General features: G+C 48.1%; 1 protein-coding gene across 1 annotated transcript in view; it reads right to left on the reverse strand.

Moving 5' to 3' along the window:
• Positions 1–14,245, reverse strand: part of IFT43 (intraflagellar transport 43) — a 16,252-nt gene extending 2,007 nt beyond the window's left edge. Inside the window, exons 1-4 of the mRNA XM_010146404.1 lie at positions 14,148–14,245; positions 13,749–13,781; positions 13,205–13,251; positions 857–929 (exon numbers count right to left, since the gene is read on the reverse strand). Coding sequence (XP_010144706.1) covers positions 857–929; positions 13,205–13,251; positions 13,749–13,781; positions 14,148–14,245 — 251 coding nt within the window. The remainder of the gene's footprint in view (positions 1–856; positions 930–13,204; positions 13,252–13,748; positions 13,782–14,147) is intronic.
• Positions 14,246–17,977: the final 3,732 nt, after the last annotated feature.

A 17,977-nucleotide genomic window follows, 5' to 3' on the forward strand; every position in this document is an offset into this window, starting at 1 on the left:
CTATAGAAAGGGCCTGTATTAATTTAATTCCTGTTTGTTTGTTCATGAAAATTACTTATCTTTTTTATTGCAGGGAGACTATGGATGCAACAGATGGGATTATAAAAAAAAAAGAGAGAAAAGAGACATGAACTCTGGTGAGAGAAAGTAATTTTAATTTTTCTACTATAAGATGTCATTTATTTTTGTTAACAGCTATTTAATTACAATACTACTCCACACTTGAGAGAGACACATCCGTGGTTAGGAGTAAGATATCCCGTCCCTCCAAATAAGGGTCAGTAGAAATCCCAGTCTGTGATCTTGGCAATAGGCCCAACAGGGGAGAGAAGACTTTGCTGATATATTTCAGATAAAACCTCCAAAACTTTCATTTTTTTCAAACTCACCGGTCTCCTCTGAGCTAACCCCAAGACTATTCTGAAAACACCTTCAAACAGGACTGTACCTTGCAAATTAACAAGGCACTTGAGTAGGAAGGGCATCATGTGGAGGTCGAAGACCCTACGACCCTGCATAACCATAGTGTGTGTACGGGAGGCACCTGAGGTTATACAGGCAACCTTAAATCAAGCAATTCCTAACTTCTGAGGGTTTGATTTTGCAACACCAAACATGCTACTCTAATGCAGTTTTAGTATGTGTAGAGAGAATACGCGGTAATTGCTTTCTCTGTGTAACAGGGAACAAGAAGTTTGCACTGGAGCTTGGAGCCCCAGGGCCACAGTACACAGCATCGAATCCCGCCAAATGGCACGGCCACTGACATCCAGAGAACGTGCAATAAGATGGAGTTTAATTTCACCAGCCGTTTCGCACTGCTGAGAGCCTCAAGAACACCTGGCAGTGCTCTTACCTGGGGGGAGCTGCCACTTGCATGGCCAGATCTTCCTCCTGGACTTCCTCCAAGTCTGGGATCACGGGAATGTCTGCAACAAGAGAAGGCAGCAGCATAAGTGGGGAGCATTATGCTCTCCCTCACTAGAGACAAAGGTTCCCTTGCATCACAGATATGAAACAGCCTGTTCCTTATTAGAGGAAAACACAAGAGAATTATTTAGGGATGATTAAAAATATATTGTCTAATATTAAAACAGGCCAATCAAGCTTTGAAGCTTGGGGCCAAAAGAAATCTTGAAAGAGGAGCAGATTTGGGGTGAACAGGACTCCACAGCTATGGACCATGGATCTGAACACAACTTTGAAGCTGAAAGAAGCTGGCTGCACTAAACCCCACTGCCTCCCTGCCATCATCCTAAGACTGGCAAGAATTTGCTGCTTCTGAGATACGATACCATTTATTCAGCTCAGCCACCAGTCACCCAGACTCTGTTAGAAATGAAACGTGGGGCAGAAACTGAGAGAAGCCATGTAAAACCACATGCTGAAGGAGCTGCTGGCTGGGTCTCAGACCCTGCAGAGCTCTGTGACCTTGCTGATAAGGAAGTCTGGTGGTCCAGTAGGTACAAAGACTAGGGAAGATGCACCTAGTTGTAACATCAATAAACATCTTTGTGATTCCCAGCATGACCCTGGAACGGCTGATGTCTGGGCCAATGGCTATTTCCAGCACAAGGACTACAGCTGTTCCACCTAAAAAGGACGCTAGAGACAAAAGAATGGAGGAGAGGAGGAAGAACTGGGAGCACACTGAATCCTGATAAAGGAACAAGGCTCTGAGAACAGTGCATGCTTTTTCATTTGACAAAGTCCTGTCAACAGCTGGAGACCGAGAGAGCAAAACCAGAGAGAGGAAGAGGTAACTGGAGGCGCAAAGCAAGGACAGAGTACACCAACACAGAGCTCCTTTAAAGATTCAAGGCTACAAAGGCTCTCCAGAGACCCTGAGACCTCAGCCTGAGGAGAAGCTGGTGGTTTGGCTCGGGGAAGAGGCTTCACTCGCAGAGTGTGCAGACGCTGGAGCAGGCTGCTTCCAGCTCGGTCGGCCCTGTGGCCATGCTGGACGGCAGCAGGCGGCTGGGCTTGGCTTTGCAGCCCAGGCTGAGATGAATATTCAGGAGCTGAAGAGAGGTTCCCACCTGTGGTGCTCAGGGTCCCTTGTCCGGCCGCCTGTCAGAGCTTTGCAGGGTCTGAGCTGCCCTCTCAAGCTGAACGTCCACTGCACATGCCCCCGGCTCGCTGGCCGGCCGGCAGCCCTGCGGCAGGACACGGGTCAGCCCGGGCCTTGGCGCAGTGGCCGTTCAGAACTGGCCACACAGTGGGATTTCTCACTAATTGGCTGCCTGGTGGAAGGCTGAGCAGGACAGGGGCTGCCGTGAGAGCCTGGCCGCAGAAAGGCAGTGACAGCTTGGCCAGCCTCAGCGGAGCTGTGTCTTCCAGCTCCCCAGCCACCCAAGGAGCAGGTGCCTGTGGTGCAGCTCAACGATTACAGCCAACTTCCCAAAGACATTTAAGGGGAAACTGCAGCAACAGCTCCTCAGGCTGTCCCTTAGACCGAGGAGGCATACGCAAGAAATGCATCACCAGTGCGTCGCTGGGGGTTTGGGGCGGATCTGGGCCCTCTCTGCTTGTAGGGACAACACACAGAAGCTGCTATCCCACTGGCTCTTCCCTGCAGGGAATCCCAGCTCTTGGTAAAACTTATGGCAAAATGCAACTACAGGACAAAAGCATCTCCACAGACAGACTCACCTGACTGGTAAGACCTGCCCAGTGGTAATGTGGGAGAAAACCCCAGTATATAAGCAACAGATACCAAAGAGGGAACAGTGGTGAGACTGGTCCAAGGGGAGGACTGAAGCGCTGTACAGAGGTGCCCTGTTAGGTGCAGGCATGACAAACAGCCTGCAAAAGCATGAGAAACAGCCTAATCTCTCCTGAGCTAATTTATCCTTTTCAGCATATAAATGCTGCCCAGCAAACACAACTAAATGAAGAAGCACCTGGGAACCGAGCTGCCCTTGCCCACAGTGCAGCACTCCCTATAGCAGGAGGTCAGATCCTTATCCTGTTTTGACAGCAGAAATGTGGAAGGTGTTTGCAGCAAACTGAATTTCTTCACTTGGTGCTCATTTTGGCAGCTATTTCTGGGGTCTTCTCTTTCTGTTTCCCTTTTGCTTTTGTTGGTCCCTTTTTGCACTGGAGAAATGTCTAAACTTAGGGCCTAGATCAGTGATGCCCCATCCATTTTGCAAGTTCACGAAGAGTCCTGGATTTACCAGTGCTGGTTTTATCTCACTGCCATTGAATTCCATGGAGACGTTCCCAAACGCCTTCCTCTACTCTCTATTTGCAAAATCCAACCACACAGACATTCTTTCCAAAAGAAATTCAAAGCCCCAATATGTCACAGGTGCTTTGAAAATATTTCAGACAGAAGAGCTGGAAACGCTCCGGGGGGGGTCCTGCCAGCCCCTCCAACAAAAGCCAGCACATGCTTGTTCTTACGGCAAACTGCGGATGAATTTGTCCCTTTCCAGGCAGAACCAATGCCCTTTAGGACTGTCAAAGACTGACAGGAAACAGAACAAAAATGTCACAAATTATAAGAAAATACCAGGTCCCCAGGCTAACTGCTATCAGTGGCAAATCAGCCCTGAAATACTTGGGTCTTTATTTTACTTGTTACTCCTAATTTCCTCTTCCCTCTGCCAATTCCCACAGTGCCACCCCTCTAGAGTCCCTCTGTACAGTTTGCACAGCATCTCAATTCTCACTGTGTCACCAAGGACCCAACCTTTCCCTTCATTCAGTCTCCAGCTCCCTAATTGTTTTTGTTGCTCTTTTTGGGACTCCCATCTTTTTTCCCAATAAGCTCTGTTACTACAGCCACTGGCAGCATGGCACTGTGAGCTGCAGGAAGAAGTACATGGGCTGCAGGGGCATAGACGTAGGCTTTACTTTTAACATCCCCATTAACTGCAGTGAGGTTATATAACATTATATATGTATACAGCATGCATATATATATATCTCTCACACATTAGTATATGCAGAAAGGTTCACAGGACCCTCTCCTCCCAGGCTCACTCTGCAGCACTCGTACAGCTTTTTCCAACAAGGTTACACTACAAACCCACGCTCTGTGCACTTTGTTCTGTGACCCACTTGACCCACTTTTCCCCCTCCTGTTCACTGCGAGGGTTTCAGATCATACTCTATCACACTGATAAGCCTATGGTTTTGGTGCAGAATCTTGACATATACTTTACTGTCCAGACTCTCATGCCTGAATTCAGTGCTCAGGTAGGTAAAATTTAGAAATGACTGCACCATGTACCTACATGCTACATAGCTGCTCATGTGCCAAAGGGAACGCCATCATGGATACCAGATCACTGCAGTGAAGTGAACAACTGGCCTGTGTGTTACAAAAAGAAAATGTTTTGCAGCTGAGAAGAAGGGGCAGCTTCGAAACCTGGAAACAAAAAGTCATCCTCTGCAGTCTAGCTCTAGCTTTTGGTGGGGGCGGGAGCGGAAGGTTACATTTCTCAGCTGCATTTTGGATGAGAGCGCAGCTTCCATGGTCTTTAATATCAAACTATAGGCAAATGTCAGAAGCAACATGAAAATCTTAGAGCTTCAGCTGTTCTTCTCCCACTCTCCTGCAGACTTTGAAATCTGAACAAACTGATAGATACTAATAGTAAGAAACATTAAAATAAAAGTTGAGTTATTGGTAAAAAAAATTAAAAAGGGCAACAAATCGAGTACAAACCATCTTACCAACCTTGGTCTTGCCACCTCTCTCAACCAGTCTCCCCTCCTCAGAGAACTTTTCTGACTCTCCATTTCATATGGCAGATAACATTCCCAGAGTGAGTGCTCCTAAAATGACAGTCGTTCGTCCCCTGAGAGTAAGTATCCTGCTTTCACTGTGGCTGAAGAGAGGGCAGAGTAGGTAGATGCCCCCATCAGGTAGTGTGTTACAAGCAGGAGAAATGAACGTGCACAACCGAAGATGGAGAGGGGAACATAAAATCTCGGTGCATGCAGTCACTTTAAAGAGGAATGGATGAGGCTTCTCTTTATGGCTCAAAATGACTGGGAAAGGAATAACACAAAGCCTTTTCCCATGGATTTCTCAGCTCATAAAGAAACAAGATAACGGCTTTAGAAACAGCTCATGGCAGAGATGTGAAAAACCGAGCAAGCACCAAACGCTAGATGACCAGTGCAAACTCCCCTCCATCTCCCAAACGATGGCAAACAAGAGCGAACAAAGAATGAAACCAAAATGAGTGTATCCACGCAGAAGCCACGGTGAGGCAGGAGACACCAGTACCAAATGCTGGCTAACAGGGGGAGTTAGCCAACATTCGATTGTCTCAGAACACCTAAGTCCCAGGATGTAGGTAAGAATAGCATCTTTATTACAACAGCTAGCCTGAGCCAGGCCTTACCAAAAAAGAGCTTCGTGGCCAAGTTATGGCAAGACACCAACAGTGTAAGGCAGAAGGGCGTGGGTGGTAGGAGGAAAAGATGGAGGAGAAAGACTGAGGGTGAGCCATGCTACGTGCAGATAGCTGAACAATAAGCAAGGAGCAGCACCTTTTTAAGTCACAAAGGAGGGCTTTAAGTGCTCGTATTAGAGTACACGCAGTAACCATCACCTTTTTTCCCGCTTTGCAAATAACTTACTGGCAGCTGAGGAAGGCAACAAGCAAGAGGCAGAACAACCTGCACCTCCTTAATACCCAGTTGCTCCTGCAAGCTGGGTATTGCATTTCCCCTCACAGGCAGGGCTGATTTTTGGTTTAGTAGCAACACCTGCAGGCTGGGTCCCTTAAAATCCTGCAAGCTCACAGTCAGATCTGGTTTTAACCCCAAGGAACAAAGTTCTCTGTTAGATACAAGATAGTACGTAAGCCGGGACAGAGAGAGTCTCCACAAGGTCAGGCAACATCAGTAGCAGAGCAGGATCTAGAAACCACATCCCAGGTTAAGCCTGCAGTTAGTCAGCAGGGTGGCTGCCACTTTCCCCCTGAGCTGCTTTGAGTCTCCTGAGCCAACACCCTGACACCCAAAAAACTGACTCCATCATAGCCTGATTCGCTTCCCCCAGCTGGGTGAGCATTCCAAAGGCCGGTTCGGAGCGGGCACTTCTGCAGTAGGGACCGTGCCACCCCTGCTGCCTACACACCACCTCACCCTGAGAACATAAAGAGGGTAGTGACTTCTGGAGCCGGCAGTCCCCTGCCACTAAGCAGCCATGTAACTTTAGTTTAAGTTGCTTGCTCATAAAATGTAAAACTGAAATAATTACAGTATCTCTGCTGCTGCAAAACTTTGTTTTACTGAATGCTGTTACCTTCTGCATCACGTTTGGGGAATTTTAAACAGGCAAATGGAAGAAGGTCTGATTGAAGATGAAGTTAAGTGAAAGAAATTGGTCTCATTTAGCACATGACAGGATTCATCTGTGTTCCCAAGTCCACTGAGGTAGCATCATGGGCGTTTCATATTCATGAGCTGCTGCGACACTGTGTCCCCTCATTTACAAAGCACCGTGTTCAGCAAATTCTGTCCCTGTGGACACTCCGTGCATTTCATGGTCTTGTCAGAGAGACATCAAACACTTCAGTAACCAAATACCAGAAAATGGCTTTAATTAGCGCATCTCAATGCAATAAATAATTTTTCTCTCTAAGTGGAAAAATGGAGAATTAAAAAAAAAAAGAAAAAAGTGGAAAGCAACAGGCAAAAAAAAATCTTCAAAAAAACATAAGGAACAAGGGACACAGACAGCTTCTGCTGAACACACAAACAAGCTTGAAGCCTCTTGGAAGCTTTCTCAGGAGAGCAGCAGGCAAACGGAGAGGATAAAGAACGCTTCTTTGGATGCTTGGACATTAATTTCATGAGGATGCCTTTCTCCACCTGAAACTGCCCTACTGGTGGGCCGACAAGGAGCAGCCTACGTGCCTGATCAGCCAGCAGGGAGATGAAAACATATGGAAAAGCAGGCAGTACCACAGCTACCAGGGCACTGCCTGTAAAAGCTGAGACAAGTGGAAGGTAACCTGGGTGTCCCACGGCCCAAAGCACCCTTCTGAGCAGAGAAGGGTAACAGCACAGCCTGGCCAAGCTAATGGGAAGTCACTCAGTGAGCAGGATTCACAGGATCTAGGGGTGGTCATGCAGCAGATTCGGTACTGACCCGCCAGCCTGGCCTTAACAGATCATGCATTTGCCTTGCACCAGATAAAACATTTCTTTCATCAGCCGCCAAGCTCTGATGATGCTGTCAGCTGGAAGGATGACTGGCTGGGAGGTCGGGTGGTCCATGAGACACCCTACTTGCTCCAGTGGTGGTGTGCTTTCACAGACTGCTTGGTGTGGCACCGCTTCGTCCTCACCTGAGAGCTTGCTGGCCACAGGCATCAGGCAGGGCTGCCGCTTCCCAAGGCTGCTGCTGACGCAAAGCCTCTGCCCACTTTCAACCCCTGGGAAATGCAAAGAGAGACGGGACACAGAACAGCCTTGTCAGATGAGTCGCTGGGCTCAGTGCAGGGCTTCAGCAGGCGGTAATCCATGGCTTGTATTGTGCAAGAAGAGCAGACACTGATGGCTTTAAAGAGGAGGAATCTTAGTGCACTGGTTTGTTCACCAGCAGCAGAAGACAGGAGAGACTGGAAGCCAGGCTCAGGGCCTGGAGACCACCATACTCCTGAGGCTATCAGCATTTAGAGCGGCAACACACCTCCTAGCCTTGCTGACAGCCCCCTGACGGAGCACTACGCCTGCCCTCCTTTTCAGTAACATCTGTTTCCCTCTTTTCAAAGGCTGTTCCCTGTTCCTTTGCAGCGTTCCCCTGCTGAAACATACTCGGAAGGTGGTGGGGCAGCAGATGAGAAGGCACGAGGTGCCCAGGGAAGGTCTGGTGAACTCAGAAATACAAAACCCTCCTCAACAATGCCGCAGATGAGTGATTTTGCCTTACAGCATTAGTGTGGCAGGGAAAGCAGCTTCTCAGGATGCTCCTGTGGAAGTATGTTCGGGAGCAGGCGTGCCTGATTCTATTTCATCCTCTTCATGTTACGCTGGAAAAACAAGACAAACTACATTTCTTTTATGCTAAATCCTTAGTTTTTTTATTTTTTCTTATATATATTTATTAAAAAATGCCTCTTTGATCGGCAGCACCCATGACACTTCCACATCCAGCAACTCCTCAGAAGCCTCCCTCCCTCCACACAAGGCCACCGCTGCTGACAGCCAGCCGGGTTTGATCAGAGCCACTCAGAATCGGATTTTCATAAGACAGATGAGGAATCTTACTGCTGCTCTCTCTCATATCAGATGAGAAACTGAGGGGGAGGGGGGACAGGTCCTGAGGGAACGACACTACAATCAAGGGCTACGCAGTTCTCTCTCTGTCCCTCCACTGCTGCAATTTTCAAAGGAGTTTGCCTCTGGCAGTTTTAAATGATGGTGTCTCAATTCTGTAATCATCTTTCAAGAGCTTTTTCTTAAAGGGTATTTTAGGTAAACCTAGTCCGTCAACTACACTTATGGACTCGGCAATCACAGACCCAATATGACTGTGTATCTATCACACCACAGAATTTAACGGTGAGAGATGCTTACCCGGACCATCGCTTTCAGCCCCCAACAAGCTGTGTGTGCTCCCTTGCAACTAAGCTGCCCACTGCCCCCTGGCCGGTGGCCTGCTCTTTCAAACAGGACTTTACACATACCCCTTGGGAAATATTCCCTGCTGCCCCCTGCCCGCTGTGGCTGTCAGAAGGGAGATTTCCCGGAACACCAGAGGCTCTAGATCACAATGCCTGAAGTCACTGGAGGAGTTCAAACTGGCCTGGACCAACAGTTCAGTGGAAACCATCAGGTTGGGCTGAGTTTGCCCTTCACTGACCTTGCATGGAGACTGATGGTAGCGGGTTGGGGGGAGCAGCCAAGCGGAGGACTGCAGTGTGCTGACAGAGCCACACACAGACACAGTGCGGAATCCCAGAAACCCAGCAGTCACTGTCACTCTCTGCCCCAGGCCCTTCTCTTCAGCCCATTCACACCACTCCCAAAACACCGTGTTTTCCATTTCACTGATGCTCAGAACTTTTCACCCACCTAGCTCTCCCCAGACCACTCCACCACTACCTCCTGAGCCTAGGAAGTATCTGCTCGCCACCTCCCGACTGTTCCTGCAAATCCCCCCCTCTCTTACCCTCATGCTCAGCCAATGTAGCTATCTTTGTAGCTCACGGCCCCTGGAATCCACCAGCACTGGAGGTTTTCTGTAAAAACAGCAGCTCACCAGGGCAGCATCATCCAGCAAACTTTATCAGGAATGACAGAGCCAATGATAACCCACCTTGCACTCTATTCTCAGCTCTGTTTGGAGCGATTTCATCATTGGTGTGTATTCACGTGCAGCTCAAGAGATGTTTGATATCTTACGGCTGTGCATTCCAGGTGACGGATACCCTGTGGGAGCTGTCTCCTGCCTGACAGACATGACTCCCCAGAAGGATGTGAGGACCATGGTACGTGCCCAGTTCCTCCTCTGTTGTGCACAGAGCCTGGACTCGCATCCTGTTCAAATGCAAAGGAGCTGCTGGCACACTGGAGAAGGGGAAGAAGTCCTTCTAGAGGTTTGACATTGTATAGAGAGGTCTAATTGTCAGCTCTGCTTCCTTGAGGAGGCTTCCCAGCAGGCAGGAAGGGGGTTTGCCTTGAGGGCACAGATCTAGTGACTGTCTCCTGGCAGCTTTCCTCACCTGCAGGTCAGGTTTGGGTTGTCTGTGTAGCACAGTCAGGCTTTCATTTCAATCAGCTGTCTCTTTCACACACACTATCTGCTTTACAATAACAAGCCGTTGTTCGTGCAGACAGAGAATCACACATCACATCCCAACCCTCCAAGAAAAGCCCTGTTCTAGGAGCTATGCATCCCGAGAGTAACAGAGCAGGGGGAAGGGACTTCTGAAGATGGGGCAATAACCTAGAGGGGAAGGATAGCTGGGAGAGAGATGACAACATTAGTTAACAAGCCCCGTAGCGTGCCGAGGAGAAAAATCCAAGGGCAACGTAGTGAGGAGACAGGCATCTGGGGGAGTGCAACTCCGCAGAGCAGAACTGGTGGATGAGAAAGGAACAACAAAGAAACTTTTAGCCAAAACGACAAAGCAGTTTGCTGATGCAGGGCTGGGGAGGGGAATGCCAGCATTTCTCACCCCAGCAGGAAACATCCCTGTGTAGGTGCATGCCAGAAGGAGACACACAGAGTAAAACCAAATTAAACACCCAAGCAAAGTCGAAGCAGAGACTCCAGACTCTACTGCCCTGTGGAAAAAGGAGCAAAGGGAGGAGGAAAGCCCTTCCACGTGAACTTGGTTGTTCTGTCTTCCCTCCCCTCACACGGCAAAGAATAGTCTGCACTTGGGAGAGCTCTCGGCTGCTACAGAAAGGGAAGTAAATCTGCAGATAGCACTTTTTAAATTCCACTGATAGTCTCACATCTCCCATCTCATGCCGTTTCCCTGCCACACAGAGCTCAGTCACCGCTGCCATTTCCCCTGTTGACACGGACAGAAAATTGAGCAATTACCCTTAAACTCCTCTCTTGCAGATTGCCCAGATTGCTACATACACAGCATTAAGCCCCCAATTGCCCCTGGCCAAAAGTGGCTCAACTAGGCCTGTCCTTTAGGAATTAAACACTTTTGTGTTGCTTGCGATGGTTTATTATTCCTCAAGTTGTGATGCATTAAATCCTGCTAAAGCAGGTTTCCCACCATGCAGAGGAGCTGCCCCCCACCCCCCACTCCCCACCCCCAGCCAAGGTTCAGCTGGGCACATCCACCTCGCAAAGATGCGTTACCCATTCGCTGTGCCCGTGCACTGGGACGTACTGGTGTCTGTTCAGGATGGGCACTAAGCTCACAGCTCACACTAACTCTCCCGTATTACTTAAGTCTTTCCACACAGCCGGAGAAGCGACTGTCCTACTCTCCCAAACTCCCACGCAGCTGAGGAATCAGATGCTATTCGTGTACAGGGTGAACGGCCAGGAGCAGTGAGAGAACTCTACTTTTATTTCCGAAGCTACAAGGCGTATCAAGCCCAAAAGTCTCTGTTGGCTGTACAACCTTCCCTTCGTTGTCCACTGGCCAAACCACACTCTCTCTCTAGGCCCTATGCTTTTTTAAAACACTTTCTCCAGTGGACCCCAAATTCCGAGCCTCTGGGTGTTAGTGATGTATATATGCTCACAACTGAGCACATTTGAAATACACAAGAATACCTTTTTATGGACATGTCGTTTTGCCCTTCATTCTTCTAATGAAAAGGTTGGACGGGGGACAAACAATGTTAATGGAATGGTACAGCTCAGCTTTCTAATAGGTTAAAGGAAGGCGACCCAAATGTATTGGATGACAGCAGCAATCATTACACAACCGCGCCTGTTCATATTAAGGTGTACAAGCTAACACATTATGCAGCACAAAATAACCGTGACCCATCCTTGGGGATCCATACACCAACGTCTGGATTTCTGTATGTTTAGAACCTGAGCTTTACTGTTACCGTTAAGGACACGAGCCCAAGTGCAGTTCTGTGCGAAGGGGAAGCTGATACGGCTCAGCTTACTGCCCAGCCACAGCAGGATGCTCCCTGCCTTCTACACAGGGCAGTTATTTGTATCTCTCTGCTTATTCAAAAAAGTAGTTTTATTCAGGTTCTGGAGTTTGCTATTATGTCACTTTTCTTCACTGCAATTGCTGAGCCCATGTGGAAAACTCCTCTCCCAGACTAGCTTGCTTAATGTCCCTGCAGGAATCGGACCACAAGCGTGCAATGCGCTGATCCATTTAGAGATTTTTCCATATGCAAATTAGAGCCACAACCCAGCGTACTTGACTGTACCAGAAACTGCCTGGGTAGGAACCGTCATCAGATTAGTGGGATCTTTCTCCTAACACACAGAATTAATCCAAAACTGAATTCTGATTTGCAAACAATCCAAATTCAACTGTTAGCCACAGGTTAGGCACAGATAAATAAGGACGAGGACTTGCCGTGTTTTCATATCCCATTCTGCATCAATTCTACTCTGGTCCTGGAGCACTAAAAGTCACATGCTGCAAACATGTGGCAAGCATTTTTACGCCTGGTTAGCAAAGGCAGTTACTACACTCTGAATACAAGACCAAGGTTCAACAAGAAGGACAGCACGTATGCAAACAAAGAGCTGTTCAGAACAGACTCTCAGCCTCAGTGACATACGCTGAAATTTAAGAAGCCCAAGAAACTTCCCAGGGGGGAAATTAAGTCTATTCTGAAGATGCCAATGCTATAAAGGTGCCACTTCTGGCAGTCATATGTTGCAATGCTTAATCTGTCTTGAAGACCCAAATAAGTCTTCATTTAATCTCATTAACCATACTGATGTCTGATCCTTTGTGACTCCTGGTAATTCTTCTGATGCTTAGTGGTATTTCAGAGACGCAGCTTTTTATACACCGTGTAGAATACTTAGCCCTTGAAAACTGAGGTAGCTCCTAGAGACTTCAATGAATTTCTGTGCTGAATTCATGCTGTGGATTTTTCCTGAGATTTCTCTTGGCTCATCCAGCCCTACAAGAGCAGGTGATATACACTATACAGAAAACTAGTGCTAAGTCAGGAGTCACAGCAGCCTGTACAGAGATGGGATTACCCACCAGTGCCTACATTTAGCTTATGATTTATGATCTTGGGTTAGGGCAAACAGGTATTTTAAATTAAGAATTCCGACCTCAGGAGAGTGGTGCAGGCACTTGTCCTGATGGGAACAAGACAAGGATGCTACCATAAAACATGAGAGGCTTTACGTAGAGCATACTATCACCTAAACTAGGGGGCAGCAGCGATTTCTTTCCTGGCTCTTAACCTTTAATTGCTCCTTTAGCTCTCTTTTTGGCCCAGTCCACTATTCTCCATGTGGACGTAAAATCACAGAGAAGAGCGTGTCTTTGACACTTTCCTTCTTTCCAAAGGTGCTTTATGTGTTAATGAAGAGCCAGAGTTAGACTACAGGTTCACTTCCTGATCCTCCTCTCCATCCCTTTGCTCTCTCTCCCTCATTCAGCAGCTAGGGAGACATAAGCAGCTCCCGCATTTGTTAACCCCCAGGGTGGTTTATATCCTTGCAATGTCTTACAAGATGCCTCTGCTCCCTTTACTGGAGAACCTCCAGACACGCATGTAGGTACTTTTTCCAGTCAGGTAGGTGATACCTTACCTCCTCCATCATCTGATGCCTCCAGGCTCTGCTGTCTGAGGCGATGGCTGCAGCAAAACACAGGGAAGAAAGAATTTCAATTGCAAGCTCACAAAAGCATCTTGTTGTGTCCCCCTTCCTCCCCAAAAGCCTCATGGCCTGCCAAGGGGAGGGTTCACAGGTACGCTGAGCCTGCAGACTGACCTTCTTCCATGCCCCTCATTGCTGGACTCAGCAGAGATCTCAGCTTAGAGTGCTTAAGCAAGATGCCTTGTACCTGAGACAAACCCACAGGCTGCAGGCAGTAGGGCCTGGGGTGGGTCTGGGAGGAAAGCGGATGCTTTCTGCTTTTCCCTTTCTGTCACAGGGGAGTGACAGAGCCACCATACTCAGGGACAGAGTGACCAACCCTGCCCCAGCCCAGAACACATGGCATGAATTCATGCCAGGCTCTGCACCCCTCCCAAGTTCCATATCTCAGCGTACTGGTGCTTAGAGTTGCACGTCCCTCCTTGAGATCAGATGTAAAAGTGTGAAAGAAGTCTCAGCCAAAATGGGAACTTACTCTTCTACTTCTTCTGCATGCTTTTTTCCTGACCTGCAAGACAAGGAAAGGCTTATGTTTAGAAAAGGCTAGAGAAAATTTAAAAACTGCACCTTTCCCTCTATCACTGTTATTGTGCGAAACAGTTCCTACACCAGGTCCGATACAACACATCGCACCTTTAAAGGGTTCCGAGTGACCATTAAACCACTGTATCCAAGTCCCTCAGTGCATCCAATGGAAGCAGAACCATGTGGGTCCAAAAAGACAGCCATGCACAGATACGGCCAGAGACATCCTCCCTGTTGTTTTAGCTTCTCAGATACTTTTTCACACCCTCTGCCATCAGCTGCAGGTAAAGCTTGCCTTACCATCGGCACATTAAGGAGTGAAGAAGATACCATACTTTGTCTACCTAACCCTGAGAGACCAACAGGTCCTTCCTCCTCCTGGTGGCACATCAAGAGCATCTGGTTGCCTTTGCAGGTTAGGAGCCCCACCAAGTTCAGGTCAGACATGCTGCCGCTGCAGTAAATCAGGGCTGATCTGGCTGAGTTAACAGGAGTTCATAATAATAACGGGTGGGGGGGAGGCACTGGTAAATGGCAGCTCCCTTGCTCTCCACCCCGGCAAGCCCAGAAGTAATTCAGTCCCGATTAGGGACGCTTGTTCAATATTCAAAATGTAAAACATGGAGGTTGCTGAACCAGCACTTTGAAAAGTTAATTAAATGCCAGGTTTCTTTTTAGCAGATACTCCATCACTCGCTGATTGCTTTGGCCATTTTGCAGAGTGAAGTTTCATCTCTATGTGTTGGGAATAAATATTCTCCCTTTCCTTGAAGTCAGGGTGCCATGACAACACACAGAACTCTCCCCTACCACACGCACTGTCCCAGGACACACCAAGATGCAACACAAGTTGCTCCACTGACTTGTACTGCCCTTCAAAGCACACCTCCACATACGCCTCTCCTCGTGTGCTCTCCGTTCTAGCAGGTTATCGTCCTCATCCAGCTCCCCTGTGATCATCTACTCCTCTCACAGCATGGAGCGGGGCACAGAGGATGTCTAACTAACAAGGAGAAGAAAGCCCCTCGCCTCCACTGCTCTCCCTGGAGCCTGCAGTCTGTGAGAGGCTAAAGATTACACTGAGTCAGTGATCTGAGCCTGGTAATATCCACTGCAGCTGTGTACGTGACATCTGTATCTGAGCTTTCAGCTGTATCTGCACCCTTCTGTTCGTCAGAAGAGCAACGGAGCTGAGGAATTTAGGAAAGAGCTCTTCCGGTAATTATCCAGCTCCATCCCCCTGCCCCTAGTAGTGCAAAACACTTTTTGTGACCCCCCTGACACTATGAAGAAAGAAACGGATGGCTTCAGAGAGCCCACCACTCACTGGAGTTTAGAATCTGAGGAGACAGACATGGACGATGATGCAAGACTTATCCTATTTTATTCCTCCCTCCTGCCTTCACGGAACTGCTTCCCACAGCCTGCCTTCAGAAGAAAGAAAGGGATGGCTTCAGAGAGTCCACCACCAGCTCTCACTGGAGTTTAGAATCTGAGGAGACAGACATGGACGATGATGCAAGACTTATCCTATTTTATTCCTCCCTCCTGCCTTCACGGAACTGCTTCCCACAGCCTGCCTTCAGAGCCTTGCCCTCGCTGAGCTGAAATGTCCCAAGTGATGGCTTCGCACATCCTTGCACAGTGAGATGATTTCCTGGAGGTTCAATCTAACCTCTTCGTAGCATGATCCCATTACTCTTGATAATTGCCCAGCCCCCAAAAACACTCTATTCCTCACACTCCCTACATTTTTGCGCATCTGCTGTCCCCGAAACACTCCACATGTTTCTGCTTCCCAGGAGAGGGTCACTCCTGCTATCCCTGTAAGCAATTTCTGCTTCTTTATCCTGTGCTCCCTGTCATGACAGATATCCAGGTGGCCCACAGGGAAGGCAGTCATATATTAGTCCTGGAGGCAGAGACTATTTCACTCATGTTCCGAAACTTAAAGCTTTCTCAACTTTTCCTTGTTTTGTTAGGAAAGGACTCATTCAGGACAATAAGCAAATAATTCATTGTGAATTAGCTGCACTATATTGGAAAACATAGTAATTTGGGAAACAAATGCACAAACCAGGAGGGGAGAATAGTACTGACCCCTTTATTCCCAGAGTCTCCTCAAACAAGACAGTTCCCTCCTCTCTCTAGGGCAAGCTAAAACCCCACGGTCAACCCCCCGCAGGACACCTTAGTCCCTGTGCCACGGGGTCCGAAGGTGGCAGTGGGTGATGCCAGTCGCTCATGCTGCCAGTCCTGTGCTTTATACAGAGCATTTAAACACCAATGGCACCAGAGCAGGAGCTAGAAATTACTGTTGTTCCATTTAGGTGAGACATCTCCCTCCAGTCACCTGTGCTAGCTATGTTTGTTGATATATCATTCGGAATAGCATTATCTGAGGAAACTGGCATTTCAAACCAGCTGATAGGCTCACAGGTAGAGGACTATGCTGGAAATATAGTATGAAACTTCTGGAGCACATGAAGGAATTGCATAGTTTACATGTCTGTGGCCTTAATGATCCGAGCTATTGGGTAAAGAAGATACCAACCACACTTCTATTTTTTTTTTAATAAGGCTTCCTTTCATTTTGTTTCATGCCAAATTACTTTTTCATTCCTTTTTTCAGACTGAAAAAAAATCCAAAAATATTTTTGATTTGTTCCTAACCTTTTATGTTTTCAGCCCAATTGCATTACCTAAATCTACGTAACAAAGTGACCCAGAGAGAAAAGACAAGCTTTGCCTTGTGTCCTAAGGTTAAAAACCTTCAGGGCAGTAACAGGAGTCATTAATAGATCCTCAAAAGGTGCCCTACCACCAACCCTGTCCGTTCCATAAGCTTAGCCAAGTGCTAGCTATGCTACACACGGAGACGCTATGCCTGCAGAACCAGTCACCTGCTTGTCTCTTTGTTCTCCAGAGAACAAATCGAAAGCTATATGGAAAGCCTCGGAGGCATTCTTCATGAAGTTACCACATTGCTTCAAGCATCGCGGAGTTCCCCTTCCTGACAACTGGCTCAGCTTATCAATGCCAACTGCAACATGTTGAGACCAACATTTCACCCTTTAGGAGTACCAGGCCCGGGTACGGTCGGTTTGCTCCAGCAGCAGGCACAGCCCAGGGAGGGCAGCCACAAGCGCCTGAACTAGAGATACACGCACTCAAGTAAGGGCAGACCAAACAATGCAGTCCTGGGAGCAGTGCCTGGAAGTGCATTCAGCTCCATGTATTACACACCAGCCACCCCCAGTTTTTGCGAGACGCTGATACCTGTTTCTTTTGTTTCTTCTAAGCCCATTGCATCAGCAGGGCCGAAGAAGACACCTGGACAGTTTAAACTCCCTTTCACTGCAAGGCTGTCTGTGCTTCCAAACATAACAAAAATACCCGAATATTCCCTCTGGCTAACCCCCTCTCTATTTCAGGTTGTTGAATAGCTGAGAAACTAGGCAGAAGACCCTGACAAACCCCACGTAACCCCATGTCATGTAACTCCTAGTACAGAATGGCTATTACTCTCCCAGCTGTGTCCCAGCGCAGAGGATATAGATCTGATCTTGCTCTTACAGAGCTGTCTTTGCTCAGGTCTGGCCAGCAAGAACCCTCCATCTACATTAATAAGAGGGGGTTAAACCTCAAAAACAAGGCTTTCCCTCCCCACACCCCTAATGTACAGCTGAGCTGCCTCCAAGGTGCCTGCAACTTCTGAGCTGCAGGGTGAAAGGCAGTTCTAATGTAGACATCATCTCTGTTAAACTGTTTCTTTCTCATTTAATGGACTACCACCGGGGTCTAAATGGAGATAAAGTAGCAGGGCTCAGAGAACAGCCAGGATGCTATCTTTATGCAGTATGACAATGTGCAGTGGTTAATTAGACACCGTTAACCTATTTTAGCAGGGGACATAACTGGGATGAATGGGGGAAAACGTCCTTGAAATCTTTTAATGTCCACACTGCTCACGAGAGCTCTAGACACGCTCGCATCCTGCACCGAGCCACGGGCGGGTGCCGGGAGGTCACTGTGCAGGAGCTCAGGCTCCCTTCCGCGTGCCCAGGGAGGTGTGAGGGCGGGCAACATGGCGAAGGAAAAGGGAAGCAATTACGGTGGCTCGTTAAAACGCATGGAGATGCCCGGTGTAGCATGGCAGGGGCGGCCGCCGAGGAAGAG

This window comes from Eurypyga helias, unplaced genomic scaffold (genome assembly GCF_000690775.1).
Source record: "Eurypyga helias isolate BGI_N326 unplaced genomic scaffold, ASM69077v1 scaffold22912, whole genome shotgun sequence".
Lineage (NCBI taxonomy): Eukaryota > Metazoa > Chordata > Aves > Eurypygiformes > Eurypygidae > Eurypyga > Eurypyga helias.